Source organism: Scyliorhinus canicula, chromosome 2, assembly GCF_902713615.1.
Source record: "Scyliorhinus canicula chromosome 2, sScyCan1.1, whole genome shotgun sequence".
In the NCBI taxonomy this organism is placed as follows: domain Eukaryota; kingdom Metazoa; phylum Chordata; class Chondrichthyes; order Carcharhiniformes; family Scyliorhinidae; genus Scyliorhinus; species Scyliorhinus canicula.
The window spans coordinates 208,177,582-208,199,478 of NC_052147.1; the positions used below are offsets into that span (position 1 = coordinate 208,177,582).

At 46.7% G+C, this 21,897-nt stretch overlaps 1 protein-coding gene across 1 annotated transcript in view; it reads left to right on the forward strand.

The window, feature by feature from the left end:
- The window catches only part of ubr3 (ubiquitin protein ligase E3 component n-recognin 3), a 466,944-nt gene that overhangs the window by 339,879 nt on the left and 105,168 nt on the right, over positions 1 to 21,897 (forward strand). The window contains exon 31 of the mRNA XM_038790293.1: positions 12,896 to 13,001. Within this exon, the coding sequence (XP_038646221.1) occupies positions 12,896 to 13,001 (106 nt within the window). The remainder of the gene's footprint in view (positions 1 to 12,895; positions 13,002 to 21,897) is intronic.

Genomic DNA, 21,897 nt, shown 5'->3' on the forward strand with positions numbered 1-21,897 from the left:
GCCCCCCCCCTTTTCCCCCTTCCCCCCCCCCTTTCCCCCGGGTTGCTGCTGCTGCTGTCCCAGTACCCTATCGTTGAGCCAGAAAGTCGAGGAAAGGTTGCCACCGCCTAAAGAACCCTTTTACCGATCCTCTCAGGGTGAATTTGACCTTCTCTAGCTTAATAAAACCCGCCATGTCATTGATCCAGGTCTCCACGCTTGGGGGGCTCGCATCCTTCCATTGTAGCAAGATCCTCCGCCGGGCTACTAGGGACGCAAAGGCCAGCACACCGGCCTCTTTCACCTCCTGCACTCCTGCCTCCACCCCAACCCCAAAAATCGCGAGTCCCCAGCCTGGCTTGACCCTGGATCCTACCACCTTCGACACCGTCCTCGCCACCTCCTTCCAGAACTCCTCCAGTGCCGGGCATGCCCAGAACATATGGGCATGCTTCGCTGGACTCCCCGAACACCTGACACACCTGTCTTCACCCCCAAAGAACCTACTCATCCTAGACCCGGACATGTGGGCCCGGTGCAGCACCTTGAATTGGATGAGGCTAAGCCGCGCACATGAGGAGGAAGAGTTAACCCTCTCCAGGGCATCAGCCCATGTCCCGTCTTCGATCTGTTCCCCCAGTTCCCCCTCCCACTTAGCTTTCAGCTCCTCTACTGACGCCTCCTCCACCTCCTGCATTACCTTGTAGATATCAGATATCTTCCCCTCTCCGACCCAGACCCCCGAAAGCACCCTGTCGCTCACCCCCCTCGCGGGAAGCGAAGGGAATCCCTCCACCTGCCGCCTAGCAAACGTCTTTACCTGCAGATACCTGAACATGTTCCCCGGGGGGAGCCCAAATTTCTCATCCAACTCCCCCAGGCTCGCAAACCTCCCATCAATGAACAGGTCCCTCAGCTGTCTGATGCCCGCTCTGTGCCAACCCTGGAATCCCCCATCAATGTTCCCCGGGACGAACCGATGGTTCCCCCATAACGGAGCCTCCATCGAGCCCCCCACTTCTCCCCTATGTCGCCTCCACTGCCCCAAATCTTGAGGGTAGCCGCCACCACTGGACTCATGGTATACCTCGTAGGAGGGAGCGGCCACGGCGCCGTTACCAGGGCCCCCAGGCTTGTATCTCCACAGGACGCCCTCTCCATCCGTTTCCATGCTGCCCCCTCCCCCTCCATCACCCACTTGCGCACCATCGACACATTGGCCGCCCAGTAATACCCCGAAAGATTGGGTAACGCCAGCCCACCCCCATGTCCCACCTCTTAAATTCCTCCTCCATCTGCTCCACCAGCCTGGTAAAATTAAGCTTATGGAGAGTCCCCCAACTCCTGGCCACCTGCACCCCCAGGTATCTGAAACTCTTCACTGCCCTCTTAAACGGGAGCCTCCCAATTCCCTCCTCCTGATCACCCGGGTGTACTACAAATACCTCACTCTTGCCTAAATTTAACTTATAGCCCGAGAAGCCCCCAAACTCCGTTAACAGCTCCATCACCCCCGGCATTCCCCCTTCTGAGTCCGCCACATACAACAACAGGTCGTCCGCATACAGCGATACCCGATGTTCCTCCCCACCCCGCACCAGACCCCTCCACCTCCCTGACTCCCTCAACGCCATAGCCAGAGGTTCAATCGCCAATGCAAAGAGCAAGGGGGACAGGGGGCACCCCTGCCTGGTCCCACGGTAGAGCATAAGTACTCCGATCTCCTTCCATTAGTAACTACACCTCGCCATCGGGGCCGCGTAGAGCAACCTCACCCATTTGATGAACCCCTCCCCGAGTCCGAACCGCTCCAGCACCTCCCACAGGTACCCCCACTCAACTCTATCAAATACTTTCTCTGCATCCGGCGCCACCACTATCTCCGCCTCCCCCTCCACCGTCGGCATCATAATAACATTTAGCAATCTCCGCACATTCGTGTTGAGCTGCCGTCCCTTGACAAATCCTGTCTGATCCTCGTGTATCACCCCTGGCACACAGTCCTCTATCCTGGTGGCCAGAATCTTCGCCAGCAACTTAGCGTCAACATTGAGGAGCGAGATAGGCCTGTCTGATCCACACTGCAAGGGGTCCTTATCCCGCTTCAGGATCAGAGAGATCAGTGCCCGCGACATCGTCGGGGGGCAAGGCCCCCCCCCCCCCCATGCCTCATTGAAGGCTCGCACCAACAAGGGGCCCACCAAATCCGCATACTTTTTATAAAATTCCACCGGGAACCCATCCGGCCCCAGCGCCTTACCTGACTGCATTTGTCCAATCCCCCTGACTAGCTCCTCCAACTCTATCGGCGCCCCCAGCCCCTTCACCAGCTCCTCTTGAACGTTTGGGAAACATAGCCTGTTCATGAAGCTCTCCATCCCCCCCCCCCCCCCCCCCCCCCCCCCCCACCAATCGGGGGCTCCGACCGGTACAGTTCCTCGAAGAAGTACCTAAAGACCCCATTTACCTCTGCCCCCTTCTGCACTACATTCCCACCCTTATCCGTCACTCCACCAATTTCCCTAGCCGCAACACGCCTACGGAGTTGATGCGCCAACATCCTGCTCGCCTTCTCCCCATACTCATATACCGCGCCCTGCGCCCTCCTCCACTGTGTCTCCGCCTTTCTGGTGGTCAACAAGTCGAACTTGGCCTGCAAACTACGCCGTTCCCCCAGCAACCCCTCCTCCGGTGCCTCCACGTACCTCCTATCCACCTCCAGGAGCTCCCCCACCAGTCTCTCCCTCTCCTTCCTCTCCCTCCTTTCCCTATGGGCCCGGATGGAGATCAGCTCCCCCCGGATCACTGCTTTCAGAGCCTCCCAGACCATCCCCACCCAGACCTCCCCCGTGTCGTTGGTATCAAGATACCCATCAATACTTCCCCGGACCCTCCTACACACCTCATCAGCCAGCATCCCCACATCCAGGCGCCATAGCGGGCGCTGGTCCCGCGCCTCCCCCATCTCCAGATCAACCCAGTGCGGAGCATGGTCTGAAATTGCTATGAATACTCAGCATCCTGCACCTTCGGGATCAATCCCCTGCTCAGGATGAAAAAATCTATTCGGGAATAAACCATATGGACATGAGAGAAGAAGGAATACTCCCGCGCCTTCGGCCTCCCAAACCTCCAGGGATCCACCCCTCCCATCTGGTCCATAAACCCCCTCAGCACTTTGGCCGCCGCCGGTCTCCTACCCGTCCTTGAGCTGGACCGGTCCAGTGGGGGATCCAGCACTGTGTTAAAGTCTCCCCCCATGATCAGGCCCCCTGCCTCCAGGTCCAGAATGCGGCCCAACAAGCGCCTCATGAAGCCAGCATCATCCCAATTCGGGACATATACATTAACCAGCACCACCTTCTCTCCCTGCAGCCTACCCTTCACCATAATATATCTGCCCACCTTGTCCGACACCACCTCAGCCGCCTCGAATGCCACCCTCTTCCCCACCAGAATCGCCACCCCCCGGTTCTTCGCGTCCAATCCTGAGTGAAAAACCTGCCCCACCCACCCCTTCCTCAGACGAACCTGGTCCGCCACCTTCAAGTGGGTCTCCTGGAGCATAGCGCCGCCTTCAGCCCCTTCAGATGAGAAAATACCCTAGTTCTCTTAACCGGCCCATTCAACCCCCTCACGTTCCAGGCGATCAGCCGGATCAGAGGGCACCCTGCCCCCCTCCCCCGCCGACTAGCCATAGCTCATCGACTGCTCGCCCCAGGCCAGCACACACCGCCCGACCCGTTCGCCATGGCGATAGCGCCTCTCCTCTACCCCCCCCCAGCCCACACCAGCTCCTTCCTGGCCATTCCAGCAGTATCCCCCCCCCCCAAAGGCTAGGACCCCTCCTAGCCGCGACGCACCCTCCATGGTACTTCCGTGAGTCAGCTGACTTCTGCTGACCCCGGCAGCTCCCGCCAAAACCCATCCCCTCCCGGCATGGGGTCATCCCCCTCTTCCCACACCTCCTTGGCACCGCTTCAGCCACACCCCACCCTTCTGACGCAGCTCCCCAAAATCCAGTTTCACCCCAAACCCCAGCCCCGTACAGAAGGGGACATGAAAAACACAAACCCCCAACATTCCCCACATAACCCACAACCATACCCAACAGACAGACCCTCCCGGAACCAGAGCAAAAATCAACCAGCATAAAAAACACATGTCAAAATTGCAAAACAGCAACAGCGAAAACAGCAACAGCCATAGTGTGCCCCCAGACCCTAGTTCGAGTCCAGCTTCTCCGCCTGTAGAAAGGCCCACGCCTCCTCCGGGGACTCGAAGTAGTAGTGCCGGTCCTTATATGTCACCCACAGACGCGCAGGCTGCAGCATTCCAAATCTGACCTGCTTGGCATGCAGCACCGCCTTCGTTCGGTTGAACCCGGCCCGCCGCTTAGCCACCTCCGCACTCCAGTCCTGGTAGATTCGCACTACCGAATTCGCCCACTTGCTGCTCCTCTCTTTCTTGGCCCAGCGCAGCACACACTCCCGGTCGCTGAATCGATGGAACCGCACCAGCACCGCCCGCGGGGGTTTATTTGTCTTGGGCTTCCTGGCCAGCACTCTGTGGGCACCCTCAAGGTCCAGGGGCAAATGGAAGGACCCCGCTCCCATCAACGAGCTCAACATCGTGGTCACATAAGACGGAAGATCCGACCCCTCCAGCCCCTCCGCCAGGCCCAGGATCCTCAAAATCTTTCGCCTCGTGCGAACGTCCAGCTCCTCCAAGCGGTCTTGCCACTTTTTGTGAAGTGCCTCGTGCAACTCCACTTTCCCCACGAGGACCACGGCCTCCTCCTCCCGCTCAGCGGCCTGCTGCTGCAACTCCCGAATGGACACCTCCTGGGCCGCCTGGGTCTCAAGCAGCCTGTTGGTAGTCGCATTCAGGGAGTCCAGCAACTCAGCCTTCAGCTCCGCAAAACAGCGCAGAAGAGCAGCTTGCTGCTCCTGTGCCCACTTCCACCAGTCCTCAGGTGTTCCGCCGGTCGCCAGTTTGTCCTTCTTCCCCCGCTTTTCTTGGGGAGCTGCTGCAGCCTTTTCCTTTGCCCCACTCTGGGTGAGCACCTTAAATTGCGGGGAATGCTCCTCCAGACACCTTCCCCCACCGGGATTTGTCGAGACAGCGCCGTTTGGGGCCCTCAAATAGGCCCAAAAGTCCTTAAGTAGCGGGAGCTGCCGAACGTGCGGCTTTGCTCCGCGTAGCCGCAACCGGAAGTCAGGGATCTGTACCATTGGGACGGTCTCCGTCTGGGACCAGTGTGCTACCGTGTGCAGCACGGTAGCATAGTGGTTAGCACAGTTGCTTCACAGCTCCAGGGTCCCAGGTTCGATTCCCAGCTGGGTCACTGTCTGTGCGGAGTCTGCACGTTCTCCCCGTGTCTGCTTGGGTTTCCTTCGGGTACTCCGGTTTCCTCCCACAGTCCAAAGATGTATGGGTTAGATGGATTGGCGATGCTAAATTGCCATTAGTGTCCAAAAAGTTTAAGTGGGGTTACTGGGTTACGGGGATAGGGTGGATGCGTGGGCTTGAGTAGGGTGCTCTTTGTAAGGGCTGGTGAAGACTCGATGGGCCGAATGATCTCCCTCTGCACTGTAAATTTTATGATTCTATGAAAGGATAAATAGGGTGGTCACAAGGACTTTAAACTAGCAAATGAGGGGGAGGGAAGGGTAACGCTACAAGAGGTGTAATGGTTAATAGGAACCAAAGCAGCAGGTCAGTATGTGAGGAGAAGGTAGAGGTTAATAGGATGAACAGGCTGGACCAGTCTAACGACTACGGAGGGGAAAGGAAACGTTAAAAAATCAATATGAAAGGAGACTGAGACTGAAAGTTCGGGATGAGGCTGTGTTATCAGAGTTTAATAAAGGACGTCAAAATAGTGCACAAGAAAATCCTGCAAGTGAAAGACAAATCAATAGGACATATTTAGAAACCTTGTACCTAAATGCACTCAGTATTTGGAATACGTTCAGTGAGTTAACAGCACAAATATAGACGAATGGGTATGATTTGGTGGGGATCACTGAAACTTTGTTGCAAGAGGACCAGGACACAGAGTTGAATGTCCAAGGGGACTCAGTATTTAGAAAGGATAAACAGGATGAAATAGGAGATGGAGTTGCTTTATTGGTTAAAGATGGCATCAAGGCTGTATTAAGAAATGATATTGGCTCTAAGGGCCAAAACATTGAATCGATCTGGGTGGAAATGAAAAACAAGGAAAAAAATCTCCTCTTTGCTGGAGTCATTTACAGGCCCCCGAGCAATACTTCCAATGTAGGGCATAGTATAAACCAAGAAATAATGGGGGCTTGTGAGAAGGGCAGAACGGTAATCATGAGTGATTTTAATATGCATATTGACTTAATTAATCAAATTGGCAAGCGTAGCCTCGAGGAAGATTTCATAGTGTGTATGAGGGATTGCTTCTTGCCGCAATATGCTATGGAGCCAACAAGGGAGCAGGCTATTTTAGATTTAGTATTATGTAACGAAGAAGGTTTGATAAATAGTCTTGTCATTAAGGATCCACTTGGAAGGAGTGATTACAGCATGCTAGAATTGCAAATTCAGATTGAGAAAGAGAAGATAGAATGCCATACTAGAGTTTTAGAGATAGGTAGAGGTAATTGTAGTAATAATAATAATCGCTTATTCTCACAAGTAGGCTTCAATGAAGTTAAAGAGTTGGCCCAAGTAGACTAGGGACAGATAATTGAGGGTAGGACAGTTGAGGAACAATGGTTCAGGGAGATAATAAATACCACTCAATCAAAGTACATTCCTGAGAGGAGTCGGAACTGTAAAAGGGAGAAAAATGTTCCATGGCAAAACAAGAAAGTCAAGGAAGGTATAAAGGCAAAAACTAGGGCATACCATATTGCAAAAGCTAGTGGTAAACTGGAGGATTGGGCGAACTTTAAGGTTCAGCAAAAGGCTATTAAAAATAGAATCAAAAGAGCTAAGGTGAACTATGAAAGGAAACTAGCAGAAAACAATACTAATACCAAAAGCTTCTATAAGTATATAAAAAGGAATCGAATAGCCAAAGTTGGCCCTTTAGAGGACCGATACTGGTGTAGTAATAATGGGGAACACCTAGATGGCGGTGGCAGTGAAGCAATATTTTGCCTCTGTCTACATAGTAGAAGATAATAAAATTTTCCAAAAACTACAGTTAATGCCCAGGAACTGGGTGCAATAACCATCACTAGGGACAGTAAGAAGTCCCGAAGCGTGGCACATTGGCGAGACCATGCCGATGCTGCAACAATGAACAGACATTGCGCGACAATCGGCAGGCAGGAATATTCCCTTCCAGTCGGGAAACACTTCAACAGTCAAGGGCATTGAGCCTCTGATCTTCGGGTAAGCATTCTCCAAGGTGGCCTTCAGGACGCGCGACAACGTAGAATCGCCGAGCAGAAACTGATAGCCAAGTTCTACACTCATGAGTATGGCCACAACCGGGACCTTGGATTCATGTCGCATTACATTCACCCCCCACCATCTGGCCTGGGCTTGTGAAATCCTACCAACTGTCCAGGCTTGCGACAATTCACACCTCTTTAACCTGTGATGATCCCTCTCTCCAGTCACTCTGCTGGACCTGTAAAGACGTAATTATCTGCAAAGACTCGCATTCAAAGTATCGTCTTGCATCATTGACTTTGTCTATAGATGTGTTTCTGGAACCCATCTCTTCATTCACCTGAGGAAGGTGCAGCTGTTTCCATGCTGTAAACATCTATGACTCTATATTTGACATCAGCTAAGAGCTGGCAGTGTCCAATAATATCTGCAGAATCATCAATCCGAAAGCTAGTGATTTGAAACAAACTTTGTTGGACTTTAACCTGTTGTTGTAAGACTTCTTATTGTCCCTACTGATTGTCAGTTGATGCTTGAGTATACTCAGCAGTCCAGGAGAACAGAATCTTGGAAGATGAGGCTGAAGCCCTGCAATATTGCCCAAAATTGTATCCATCTGAATTGGAGAGACGCTTGGGGGTAATTCCAAGGCAAGATCTTCGAAGTGAACATCAGGAACCCTCGTGAGAAAGACAGTGTTTCAGTGAGATTTGTTGACTTTTAGAGTTACTGAGCAGCACTCCAAGCCCTTGAGCGAACCAAACGTAAAGCAAAATCAACATAGGATGGAATGTGTGCAGGTTTCAGAGAGTGCAATAGGCAAGATACTTGGTAGCTGAGCTTGCAGCCAAATCAAAGAAGCCGCACACCATTGCTGAAACCTTAGTTCTGCAGGCATGCAAAAGTATTATGAGAGTAACGATGCCGTAAAAGAAATTGGAAAACTTATTTTTTCTAATAATATAATCAACGGCGGATTGATGAAATGTCAGTTGATATTGAACAGTTGAATCAAGAGAAATTAGAAATTCGTGGAAAATTTGACCCTGCAGATTGATGATTCTGCAGATATTATTGGACACTGCCAGCTCTTAGACAATGTCAGATATAGAGTCATAGATGTTTACAGCATGGAAACGGGCCCTTTGGCACAGCTTGTCCATGCCACCCAGTTTCTATCACTAAGCTAGTCCCACTTGCCTGCATTTGGCCCACATCCCTCCATACCCACCCTGCCCATGTAACTGTCTAACTTTTTTAAAGGAAAAAATTGTACCCACCTCTACCACTGCCTCTGGCAGCTCATTCCAGATACTCACCACCCTCTGTTTGAAGAAATTTCCCCTCTGGTCTCTTTTGTATTTCTCCCGTCTCACCTTAAACCTATGCCCTCTAGTAGACTCCTGTAGCTTTGGGAAAAGATGTTGACTATCTACCTTATCAATGCTCCTCATTATTTTGTAGAGCTCTATAAGATCACCCCTCAACCTCCTACGCTCCAGGGATAAAAGTCCCAGCCTATCCAGCCTCTCCTTATAACTCGGACCATTATGTCCTGGTAGAATCCTCGTAAATATCTTCTGTACTCGTTCTAGTTTAACAATATCCTTCCTATAATAGGGTGATCAGAATTGAACATAGTATTCCATGTGTGGTCTGACTAATGTCTTATACAACTTCAACAAGATGTCCCAACTCCTGTATTCGATATTCCGACCAATGAAACCTGGCATGCTGAATGCCTTCTTCACTACCCTGTCCACCTGCGACTCCACCTTCAGGGAGCTGTGAACCTATACCCCTAGATCGCTTTGTTCTGTAACTCTCCCCAACTCCCTATCATTAACTGAGTAGGTCCTGCCTTGATTTTATCTACTAAAATACATCACCTCACATATACCCAAATTAAACTCCATCTGCCATTCATCGGCCCACTGGCCCAATTGGTCAAGGTCCTGTTGCAATCTTACATAACCTTCTTCACTGTACACTATGACACCAATCTTGGTGTCATCTGCAAACTTACTAACCATGCCTTCTGCATTCTCATCCAAATCATTAATATATATATATATAACAAATAACAGTGGACCCAGCACTGATGCACACCTCTGGCACAGGCCTCCAGTTTGAAAAACAACCCTCAATCAAATTGGTGAAACATGACTTTCCCCTTGCAAAGCCTTGCTGACTTTCCCTAATTAGTCCTTGCCTGCCTAAATGCCTGTAGATCCTATCCTTCAGAAAACATTCTAACAATTTACCCACTACAGAAGTGAGGTTAACCGCTCTGTAGTTCCCGGGCTTACCCCGACAGCCCTTCTTAAACAAGGGCACGACATTTGTTAACCTCCAATCTACATTCACCTCTCCTGTCGATGATTCAAATACCTCAGCTAGGGGGCCGGCAATTTTTTCCCTAGCCTCCCACAACGTCCTGGGATACATTTCATCAAGTCCCGGGGATTTATCTATCTTGATGCGCTTTAAAACCTCTAGCGCCGCCTCCTTTGTAATATGTATACTCCTCAAGACATCACTTTTTATTTTCCCAATTTCCCTAATTTTCATGCCTTTCTCAACAGTAAATACTGACGAGAAATATTAATTTAGGACCTCTCCCATCCCTTGTGGATCTGCACATAGATTACCTTGTTTATCGTCAAGAGGCCCCACCCTCTCCCTAGTAACACTTTTGCCCTTTATATATCTGTAAAAGCTCTTTGGATTTTCCTTTGCCTTATCTGCCAAGAAAATCTCATGTCCCCTTTTTGCCCTCCTGATTACTCTCTTAACTCTACTCCTTCAAACCCTACACTCTTCAGGGGATCAGTTTGATCCCAGCTGCCTATGCATGTCATATGCTTCCTTTTTCCTTTTGACCATGGCCTCAATACCCCGAGTCATCCAGGGTTCCCTCATTTTACGAGTCTTACCCTTCACTCAGAGGAATGTGCTCACCTTGAACCCTAGTTTAACACCTTTTTGAAAGATTCCCACTTACCAGCTGTCCCCTTGCCTGCAAATAGACACCTCCAATTAACTTTTGTATGTTGAAAGGGACTCCATTAAAAAAAATTCTTCTTCTGCAAAGAATTACCCAGTCATGCGACCAGAGAGGAAATCTTTTGTGTCAGACGTGCTTGTGTAGAGGAAAGCGATCTTAACTGGACCAAGTGCAATAGCATCTGCACTGACAGAGCAGCTTCCATCATGGGAAAAGACAAAGGATTTGTGAGTAAAATGAAGGAACAGAATCCTGACATCCAGCTCAGCCACTGTATCCTGCACTGTGAAGCCCTTGCTGACAAAACAATGTCATCCGAGTTAACTGTAGTGTTCGGCCAAACAGTGAAAATTGTGAATGAGGTAAAAATCAAATCTTTGATTTGATGTGCAGGTTAGGTGGATTGGCCATGATAAATTGCCCTTAGTGACCAAAAAAAGATTTGAAAGGGTTATTGGGTTACGGGGATAGGGTCGAAGTGAGGGCTTAAGTGGGTCTGTGTAGACTCGATGGGCCGAATGGCCTCCTTCTGCACTGTATGTTCTATGAAATGGTGCTTGTTTCCTATTTTGTGTGAAGAGATGGGGGTAGAGCACCAGGGTTTACTTATGCACACACAAGTGCGACGGCTGTTTCGGAGGAAGGACCTCTTGCGTGTTTGAGCTCTGTAAAGTACTGAAAGAGATTTTTGTGTTCTGCATGAATTGCCATACAAAGATTTAATAAGTAATGATTCTTGGTGTGTTAAGCTTGCATATGTTTCAGATATATTTAGCCATCTGAATGAGCTGCATATTAAAATTGAGGGGGGAATTGAGAAACCTTCTGACTGCCACAGATAAACTTCACAATTTCAGGTCAAAGCTGACCCTTTAGCAGGACAAAGTGGCAAGTGGGCTGATTGAGATGTTCAAGCTGGCATTAGCGAGACCTGCTGGCAAAACCATAATCAACCTCATCACGATACATCTTAAAACACTACAAGAGAAGTTCAAATGCTACATCCTGCTCCACAAGTGTGAAAAGCTTTGACATGACATGTGATCCATTTAGTTTATTTTCTTTTGAATTGGCAAAGATGTTGTCATCAAAAGAGCAAGATAAATTTGCAGAACTCAAAATGTATTATAGACTGAGATTTTCAGAGACGTCTGTAGACATGTTTTAGTTGCTTGCAGGGCACAAATGTTCATCTATTTCTGGTCACGCTATAGCGGTACCCTTACCGTTTTCGACAACCTATCTGTGCAAGTTGGCATTCTCGACACTGGCTTATGTTAAAAAAGACACAAACGGTGGGAGTGCCTGTCAGTGGAACAAGACCCCCATGTTGCCCTGCCATCTGCTCAAGAGGCTCTGGTCACAGAGGCAGGCCCAGATGTCTCATTAACACTGCCAGTAAGATGCTGCTCACCGTATTGCCTTCATTTGCATTTTGCTCTAGTTCATATACTTTTAATTTCAATAAGTATTTTTTGAATGAAAAAGAAGTACTTGAACTTTTTTCGTGTTACGAATGTGAACTTTCATATTGAGAAATGCAGACTTAAGAAAACTGAAAACGGCTAAAATCGTTAATGTGAAATGCTTTTAAGTTGTGTATATTTTTTATAAAGTATTGTATTTGACATGCAATAGGTGATCAGACTTTCATTGTAAACTGCGTAAACTAATGAAGATAATATTAGATGGTGGCTTGACGTGATCTAAGCAGGTTTTAGAGATAACAGGCTTTTGGTCGAGGGCAGCTCAGTTGCGGGAAAATTTTTTGATTACATGCACCATTGTGAAATGAAACCACAGAGCTGATAATCACTCTTTATGTAGATGTCCAATGCTTTGAAACAATGCTGGGAATTCCCTCAAGGATTCTCCCAACTGGTTACAGTAACTTCAGAAGATTGTCAGGAACCACGTTTATATATCGCTGAAGTTTCTGCCTAAATTATGGCAGCTGATTGGATAATCTAACTCAAAAATTTATACTCTTCCTCTACCCTTTGAAGTTATATTACAACATTGAGATACACATATTTTCTGTTTGCGATCTGAATATGGAAACCAAGAGACGGTTTTATGTAGTATGTGAAACTCTCCCGAATCTTTAGTTCCACGTTATTCCTCTCCACTGTTGCAGCAAATCCTCCAGCTCATGTCTGTGCATTGTTACTCCTATAATATAATGAACTACAATATAGCTTCTACTTTTCAGATGTCTGTTGGTATGAGCCTCTTTCTTTAAACCAGACTTTAATTAAGATACTAACCTGACATTGGCCAATTTGTATAAAGCATTTATTCAAGAGATTGATATTCAATAAACTGAATTGGAAGAACTATTACTACAGTCCAATGGTACAGTAAATACAGAAATATCCCAAAACTTGTTGATCCACTAATCAGCAAGAACTTGTGCACACAAAAGTTTTTTTAATATTAAAGAATAATTCTTTATTTAAGAATATAGAGAAATTGAGAACAAAGAATCCTGTTGCGTATTGTACTAAATAAAATGTTTTTTTTGTCTTTCAGATCAGTTGTTGCATGTGCTAGCAATGCACATGCGCCTTTTTAGAATTGATTCTGCTTACAATCCCTGGGCACGACTTACGCGACTGACACAGGTTATTGATTTAGGGTGAGTCCTTCATTTACAATTTTCTTCCCCTGTTTTGCACAATCAAAACAAAATAAACAGATTAATTCTTCCAAGACTTTTCTCTGCATAGTTCTATCAAGCAAAACCATCATTAGCACAGCATTTATCCTGACCAGTTTTAGATCCTCAGGTTTGCACTTGTATCAATATTTGAAATGCTGAGGGCATTTTTTCGCCAAGTTTTCCAATCTAACGAATAAATAACTGCGCAATCTCCCATGCTATCAACCACGGTAAGCCGGAATATGGTCACACATTTACCTGTTTCTGATGTCTACATGTTGCTCTTTCTTCTTGCCTTTCTTGTCTCTCACCATCAACTCTTTCCCTTGCCTCCAGCACTCTCTTTCTTGCCTCCTCATTCTCTCTTTCTCACCTCCTCATTCATTCTCCATAAAACTACAGAATCCCTGCTGTGCAGAAGGAGCCCATTCAGTCCATCGGGTCTGCACCAATCCTTTGATTGTGCACTCTACCCATGCCCACGCCCCCTATCCCTTGTAACCCCATAACCTAACGTGCACATCCCTAGACACTAAGGGGCAATTTATCATGGCCAATCCTCCTAACACGCACATCTTTGGACTGTGGTTATACCTGCAAACTTCACACAGATAATCACCCAAGGCCAGAATTGAACCTGAGTCCCTGGCGCTTTGAGGCAGCAGTGCTAACCAGTGCCTCCATGCTACCCTCTCGCCTCCCCATTCACTCTTGCCTCCCCATTCACTCTTGCCTACAGCTGTCTCTCTTGCCTCTCTGTTCTCAATCTGGCCTCCCCATCTCTTGCCTTTCCTCTCCCTCTTGCTTTTCCTCTCCCCCCCAGCCCTCCTCTCGTCATATGTCCAGAGCCCAGAGCAGGTTTTGTTCTCCTGCTGGTTGATTCCATTTTGCCACCGCTGATTGGCTGCTTTGGACACTGCCAGAGCAACAGCAGTAATTGGCTGAGTAAGACGTGCCAAATTCCCCAATCATTCTTTTCTGGCTTGCCTCTTATGATGAGAAGTGTGTTTGTTAGTATCAGTTGAGTACTTTTCTAGTTGTTGAGGCGCAGACCCGGTGGGCAGTTTCTTCAGAGCCGGAGCATGATAAGGCAGAACAAGCAACTAGAGGAGACAACATCCAAAATTATGCTGCACATCAATAGTCGAGACCCATTTGCACCATCATTTTGCGTGAGAGCTACTGAAAATTTCTTCATCGACGCGGATAATATTCTGACTGGAGACAGTACACCACGCTCAAATATTGGCATGTTAAGGTATTGTTTTGTGAATTTGATCAACAGTTAAACTTTTCAAATTATTTACGATTGTGTTTCATAAAGGCTGACATCATTTTGTTTTATTTATTACAGTAGGTTGAACAGTACCTGGAAAATGCACTAAATGTCTCACCAACCCTAACCACAGTCATGAAAGACTCATATTCTCATGAGGTTAAGTGTGCCATATGCCACAAGTCATTTGACTTTGGGAATCTGGGCGAAGCAGCAGTGAAGAGTAATTTGTCTGGCAAAAAGCACAGCCATGACAATTAAAGAAAGTGCATCTACTGCATCACTTGAGGTCTAGCTGATCATATTTTATATCAAACAGAAATAGTGTAGAAACTGCACCATCAACATATTGTGCAAACTTATCATCCCAATTCACTACTAAAACAATACTGAGTCACAAGTTCTATGGACACTGAAAGTGATAGACACACACTATTCTTTCAGTACTACAGAGGATATCTTCAACTTATTTGAGCTGACGCTCCTAGACAGTGAGATTGCTGCTTGGTTTCAGTGTGGAGAGAATAAAAATAACTTAATTGGTAATGTGTGGTTTAAGCCTGTATTTCAGCTCATTACTCACAAGAATATGAGATAGGAGCAGGAGGAGACCATACGGCACGTTGAGCCTTTCCCGCCATTCAGTGTGATTACTGACAACCTTGGGCTGCAATTCCATTTTCCACCCACTCCCTATATTCCTTGATTCCCTGAGAGACCAAAAAACTGTCTAAACCAGCCTGAAATACAGCTAACAATGGAGCAACACAATCCACTGAGGTGGAAAATTTCAAAGACTCAGCTCCTTGAAGTGAAGAAACTTCTCTTTATCTCAGTCCTAAATGATATAACCGTTATCTAAAACTGCCCCATGATCTACATTCCCCAGCTAACCAAAACAACCTTTCAACATCTATCTTGTCAAGCCCCTTCAGAATTTTGTTTGTTTTAATGAGATCAACTCTCGTTCTTCATAACTTCAGAGAATACACTTGTCATTGAACAATCCTCTCTCATAAGATGAATCAATCTAGTGAAACTTTGTTGTACCTCCTCCATTGCAAGTATATCCTTCGTTAAATATGGAGATCCGAATAGCACACAGTATTCCAGGTGCAGTGGAGATCCGAATAGCACACAGTATTCCAGGTGCAGTGGAGATCCGAATTGCACACAGTATTCCAGGTGCAGTGGAGATCACAATTGCACACAGTATTCCAGGTGCAGTGGAGATCCGAATAGCACACAGTATTCCAGGTGCAGTGGAGATCACAATTGCACACAGTATTCCAGGTGCAGTGGAGTCAACAATTGCACACAGTATTCCAGGTGCAGTGGAGATCCGAATAGCACACAGTATTCCAGGTGCAGTGGAGTCAACAATTGCACACAGTATTCCAGGTGCAGTGGAGATCCGAATAGCACACAATATTCCAGGTGCAGTGGAGATCACAATTGCACACAGTATTCCAGGTGCAGTGGAGTCAACAATTGCACACAGTATTCCAGGTGCAGTGGCGATCACAATTGCACACAGTATTCCAGGTGCAGTGGAGATCCGAATTGCACACAGTATTCCAGGTGCAGTGGAGATCACAATTGCACACAGTATTCCAGGTGCAGTGGAGATCACAATTGCACACAGTATTCCAGGTGCAGTGGCGATCACAATTGCACACAGTATTCCAGGTGCAGTGGAGATCCGAATTGCACACAGTATTCCAGGTGCAGTGGAGATCACAATTGCACACAGTATTCCAGGTGCAGTGGAGATCACAATTGCACACAGTATTCCAGGTGCAGTGGCGATCACAATTGCACACAGTATTCCAGGTGCAGTGGCGATCACAATTGCACACAGTATTCCAGGTGCAGTGGCGATCACAATTGCACACAGTATTCCAGGTGCAGTGGCGATCACAATTGCACACAGTATTCCAGGTGCAGTCTTGCCAAAAACCTTGTACAATTGCAAAACTTTTTGATTCCTGTGCTCCAATCTTCTTGTAATAAAGGCCAACATACCATTTGTCTTCCGAATTGCTTGCAGTACCTTCATGCTAACTTTGAATTCCTTGTATAAACACACCCAAGGCTCTGAACGTCAACATTTACAAGTTTCGTGTCTTTAAAAAAATATTCTGCTTTTCTAGTCTTAAGATCAAAGTGAATAAACTCACACTTCCCCATATTATACTTCACTGTCATTTTGTTGCCCACTCACATAACCTGTTTGTATCTCTTTGCTGCTTTTCTGTGACCACCTCACAACGTAAGTTTCCGCCCAAGTCTGCAAACTTAGAAATATTGCTCTATGTCTCTTCGTCTAAGTCGTTAAAATAAATTGTATGGGTGGCACAGGGGTTAACATTGCTGCCTCACGGCGCCGAGGTTCCAGGTTTGATCCTGGCTCTGGGTCACTGTCTGTGTGAAGTTTGCACATTCTCCCCGTGTTTGCATGGGTTTCGCCCCCCACAACCCAAAGATGTGCAGAGTAGGTGGATTGGCCACGTTAAATTGCCCCTTAATTGGAAACAATTAATTGGGTACTCTAAATTTATATTTTTAAAAATTGTATATAATTGAGGACCCCAGCTCTGATATTTGTGGCATTCCTCTAGTCACAGCCTGCCAACTTGCAAATGTCTCACTTCCTGTCCATTAACCAATCTTCTATCAGTGCTAATGTATTCCCCCAATTCCGTGAATCCTTATCTTGCATAATAAGCTTTTGCGTGGCTCAGGTAACAATCCAAAGATGATTACCTTTGATGTTATGCATTTTTATTTGTACCCGAACTCTTCAAAATCTCTCAGTATAACATTGTTCATTATGTCGTTTGTTCCTACAAAGAACACAACAACTAAATCCTCCTCTTCCCAATCCGTCTTCAGCCATGAGGATATATCCTTAGCCATGAGGAGATATCCTTAGCCCTGGCACTGAGCAGGCAACATAAACTTGGGCACCCACAGTCACTGCTGCAGAGAACAGTATTTAACGCCTTATTATACTGTCACCTATCACTACCACGTTACTTTTCCCTCCCATCACTAGAATGGCATAGAGTCGTAGAATCCATACAGTGCAGAAGGAGGCCATTTGGCCCATCGAATCTGCACTGACCCTCCGAAAGAGCACTCTACCCAGATCCACTCCCCCATCTACCCTGCCCTATCCTCATAACCGAACCTGCACATCAGGGTACAATTTAGCACAGCCAATCCACCTAACCTGCACTTTTTTGGCATCTTGCATCATTTTGCAGGCACATATGGCTTGAAGATATCAGTGTCACGTGACCAGCATTATATTAGACCACAATTATGGGAATATGCTGATGCAACCAAAAATTGGCAGAATCACCAAACCAAAGACATGTGAAACAGACAGAGATCACTAATTGAGGCAAAAAAAATTTCATCTCTGTAGCAAGTGAACGGGAGGCCTTTCTGGTAAATGATTAAACTAACACTGCTATTGTACCATTTCTCACTTCTGACCTTGACAGTGTGGTGATAAATGTTTTCGAGCACTTCATGAAAGAGAATGTACTTGCAGATGCAATTACAGCCCTAAACTTGAGTAAAGTCAGTGTCATGGACAAGAATAACCTCAAGGAAAATTTCAACGGTGGATGTGATATTTGTTACCAAGAACTAGTTATCACGTCCGAAAAGGAAGGGAAAGATAAGTGCTGGCAGTCTACTGCAGTTCAAATGGGAATGCCATTCCTCAAAGACGTAACCAAATATTTTTTTGAAAAATCACCCATCAGTTACACTCTGGGGTGCGCATCAACTGATTGAACCCAACATTCATTGCAGTGAACTGCAAGGCAACACTCTCAACATATTTGCAGTTGTTTGTGGATGCAGGCCCTGTTAATATTCATGATTGTGACATGATTCTTAAAGAAACTCCGCTAGTTGACAAATGCAGAAGTGAAGAAGCTCGCATTAAGTTTTTCTTTCAACAAGGAAACAGACAGGTTAGACACTATCTATTTTACATTAGAAGAGGAGCCAAAGTACAAGCACTTTGGACTATAATAAAGTTACCCTTTTCCTGTCGCATGATCAGACATAAGTGAAGCAAGGATTCTCAGGGAACAAAGAGTTGGTTGTAGAAAACCAGAAAGAAAGATCACTTCCTTCAAGGAAACTAGTTAAGGACACTATTAGAGATGTGAGAGGTGTCTGCAATGCAGTGATTAGTAAAGAACGTTTGATAATGCCAGGCAGTGCTAAAGAACACAGCAAGAAGAAGAACCATCTCATCAAAGCTCATCTGCTTATTTAATTAGACAAAAAGACCCTGATATATAAGGGGAGGTGTTCCGACAAGTATTTGCAGAGGGGAAACCCAGAGGTCTATAAGACCATAAGACATATCATGGCTGATATTTTCTCATCCCCATTCTCCTGCCTTCTTCCCATAACCCCTGATCCCCTTATTAATCAAGAACCTATCTAACTCTATCTTAAAGACACTCAATGATTTGGCCTCCACAGCCTTCTGCGGTAAAGAGTTCCACAGAATCACCACCCTGTGGCTGAAGAAATTCCTCCTCATCTCAGTTTTAAAGGATCATCCCTTTAGTCTGAGATAGTGTCCTCTGGTTCTAGTTTTTGCAAAAAGTGGAAACATCCCCTCCAAGTCCACTCTATCCAGGCCTCGCAGTATCCTGTACATTTCAATAAGATCCCCCCTCATCGTTTTAAACTCCAACGAGTACAGACCCAGAGTCCTGAACTGTTCCTTATACGAGAAGTTCTTTATTTCAGGGATCATTCTTGTGAAACTCCTCTGGACCCTTTCCAAGGCCAGCACATCCTTCCTTAGATACGGGGCCCCAAACTGCTCACAATACACCAAACAGAGTCTTATCCAGCCTCAGAAGTACATCCCTGGTCCTGTATTCTAGCCCTCTTGACATGAATGCTAACATTGCATTTGCCTTCTTAACTGGCGACTGAACCTGCACATTATCCTTAAGAGAATTGTGAATAAGGACTCCCAAGTCCATTTGTGCTTCTGATTTCCTAAGCATTTCCCCATTTAGAAAATAGTCTATGCCTAAATTCCTCCTTCCAAAGTGCATAACCTCACACTTTTCCACATTGACTTTCATTTGCCACTTCATTGCCCACCCTCCAAATCCTTCTGCAGCCCCCTTGCTTCCTCAATAGTACCTGTCCCTCTACAGATCTTTGTATCATCTGCAAACTTAACAACAGGGACTTTTCACAGTAACTTCATTGAAGCCTACTCGTGACAATAAGCAATTATTATTATTATTAATAATATTATTCAATTCCTTCTTCCAGATCATTTATGTATATTGTGAAAAGTTGTGGTCTCAGCCCAGACCTCTGAGACACACCACTAGTCACTGGCTGCCATCCTGAAAAAGATCCCTTTATCCCCGCTCTCTGCCTTCTGCCAGTTGGCCAATCCTCTATCCATGCCAGGATCTTACCCTTAACACCATGGGCTTTTAACTTATTTAACAGTCTCCTATAGGACACCTTGTCCACTGATTCTCCTTTGTCTAACTTTCTTGTTACCTCCTCAAAGAACTTAGAACAGTACAGCACAGAACAGGCCCTTCGGCCCTCGATGTTGTGCCGAGCAATGATCACCCTACTTAAACCCACGTAACCCGTATACCCGTAACCCAACAATCCCCCCCATTAACCTTACACTACGGGCAATTTAGCATGGCCAATCCACCTAACCTGCACATCTTTGGACTGTGGGAGGAAACCGGAGCACCCGGAGGAAACCCACGCACACACGGGGAGGACGTGCAGACTCCACACAGACAGTGACCCAGCCGGGAATCGAACCTGGGACCCTGGAGCTGTGAAGCATTGATGCTAACCACCGTGCTACCGTGAGGCCCCTTAACAGATTTGTCAGACATGACCTCCCTTTGACAAAGCCGTGCTGACTCAGTCCAATTTTACCATGCACTTCCTAGTACTTCACAATCTCATCTTTAATAGCAGACTCTAAAATCTTACCAATGACCGAAGTCAGGCTAACCGGCCTATAATTTCCCGTCTTCTGCCTCCCTCCCTTCTTAAACAGTGGCATTACATTAGCCACTTTCCAGTACTCTGGGACCCTTCCTGCCTCCAGTGATTCCTGAAAGGTCATCACCAATGCCTCCACAATCTCCTCAGCTATCTCTTTTAGGACCCTGGGGTGTAGTTCATTCGGTCCAGATGGCTTATCCACCTTCAGACCTTTCAGAACCTTCTCCTTAGTAATGGTCACTGCACTCACCTCTGCCCCTGGTTCTCCTGGAGCTCTGCATCCCACTGGTGTCTTCCACCGTGAAAACTGATGCAAAGTAACTATTCAGTTCGTCTGCCATTTCTTTGTTTCCTATTATTACTTCTCCAGCCACATTTTCCCGTGGTCCAATATTTATTTTTGCCTCTCACCTTTTATATATTGAAAAAACTCTCCCTATCTTCCTTTATATTCCTTTCCTTTACCAGAGGGTGGTTTAGCACATTGGGCTAAATCGCTGGCTTTTAAAGCAGACCCACGCAGGCCAGCAGCACTGTTCAATTCCCATACCAACCTCCCCGAACAGGCGTCAGAATGTGGCGACTTCATTGAAGCCTACTTGTGACAATAAGCGATTTTCATTTCATTTTATATTACTAGCTAGCTTGCACTCATATTTCATCTTCTGCCCCCTTATTGCTTTTTAACTTGTCCTCTGCTCGCTTTTAAAGGCTTCCCAATCCTCTAGCTTCCCACTAATCCTCATGTCATCCTCCGGTCATGTCATCAAATCCCTACAGTGCAGGAGGCAATTCGGCCCATCGAGTCTGCACCGACTATTTGAAAGACCACCCTACACAAATCCAATCCCCACCCTATCCCTGTAACCCCACCTAACCTTTGGACACTTGGGGACAATTTAGCATGGCCAATCCATCTGAGGGACAATTTAGCATGGCCAATCCATCTAACCTGCACATCTTTGGACTCTGGGAGGAAACCGGAGCACCCGGAGGAAACACACGCAGACACGGAGAGAATGTGCAAACGCCACACAGACAGTCATCTGAGGTCGGAATCAAACCCAGCTCCCTGCCGCTGTGAGGCAGCAGTGCTAGCCACTGTGCACCGTTCTGCCCCTGGAACCCAGCTGTCCTGGTGAATTTAATGGCATGAGGATATCATCTTGCTTCAAAACAAAGCTCAGTTGTCCTCTCTCTGCAGCCAGCCAAATTGAGAAGCTAGCAACTATTGGGAGGGAAATCCAGAGGGGGAAAAAACCTAGAATGCACTGTCTGGAAATGTGGTGGCGGCAGCTTCAGGCGAGGAATTCAACTGGGATTAGATGATTATTTGAACAGAAACAATGAGCAAAGATATGAAGAAAAGGCAGGAGCATGACATTAAGTGATGGTGTTCATTTAGAGAACGGGTGCAGACACGATGGGCTAAATGGCCTCCTTCTGTACCATAACAACTCACTGATTCAGCAAAAGAAAAGGAAACCAGAGGGGATTTAAAGAGGGAATTGAAGAGGTAACTGCAAAGCTGGTAAAAAAAGAAAGCATTAA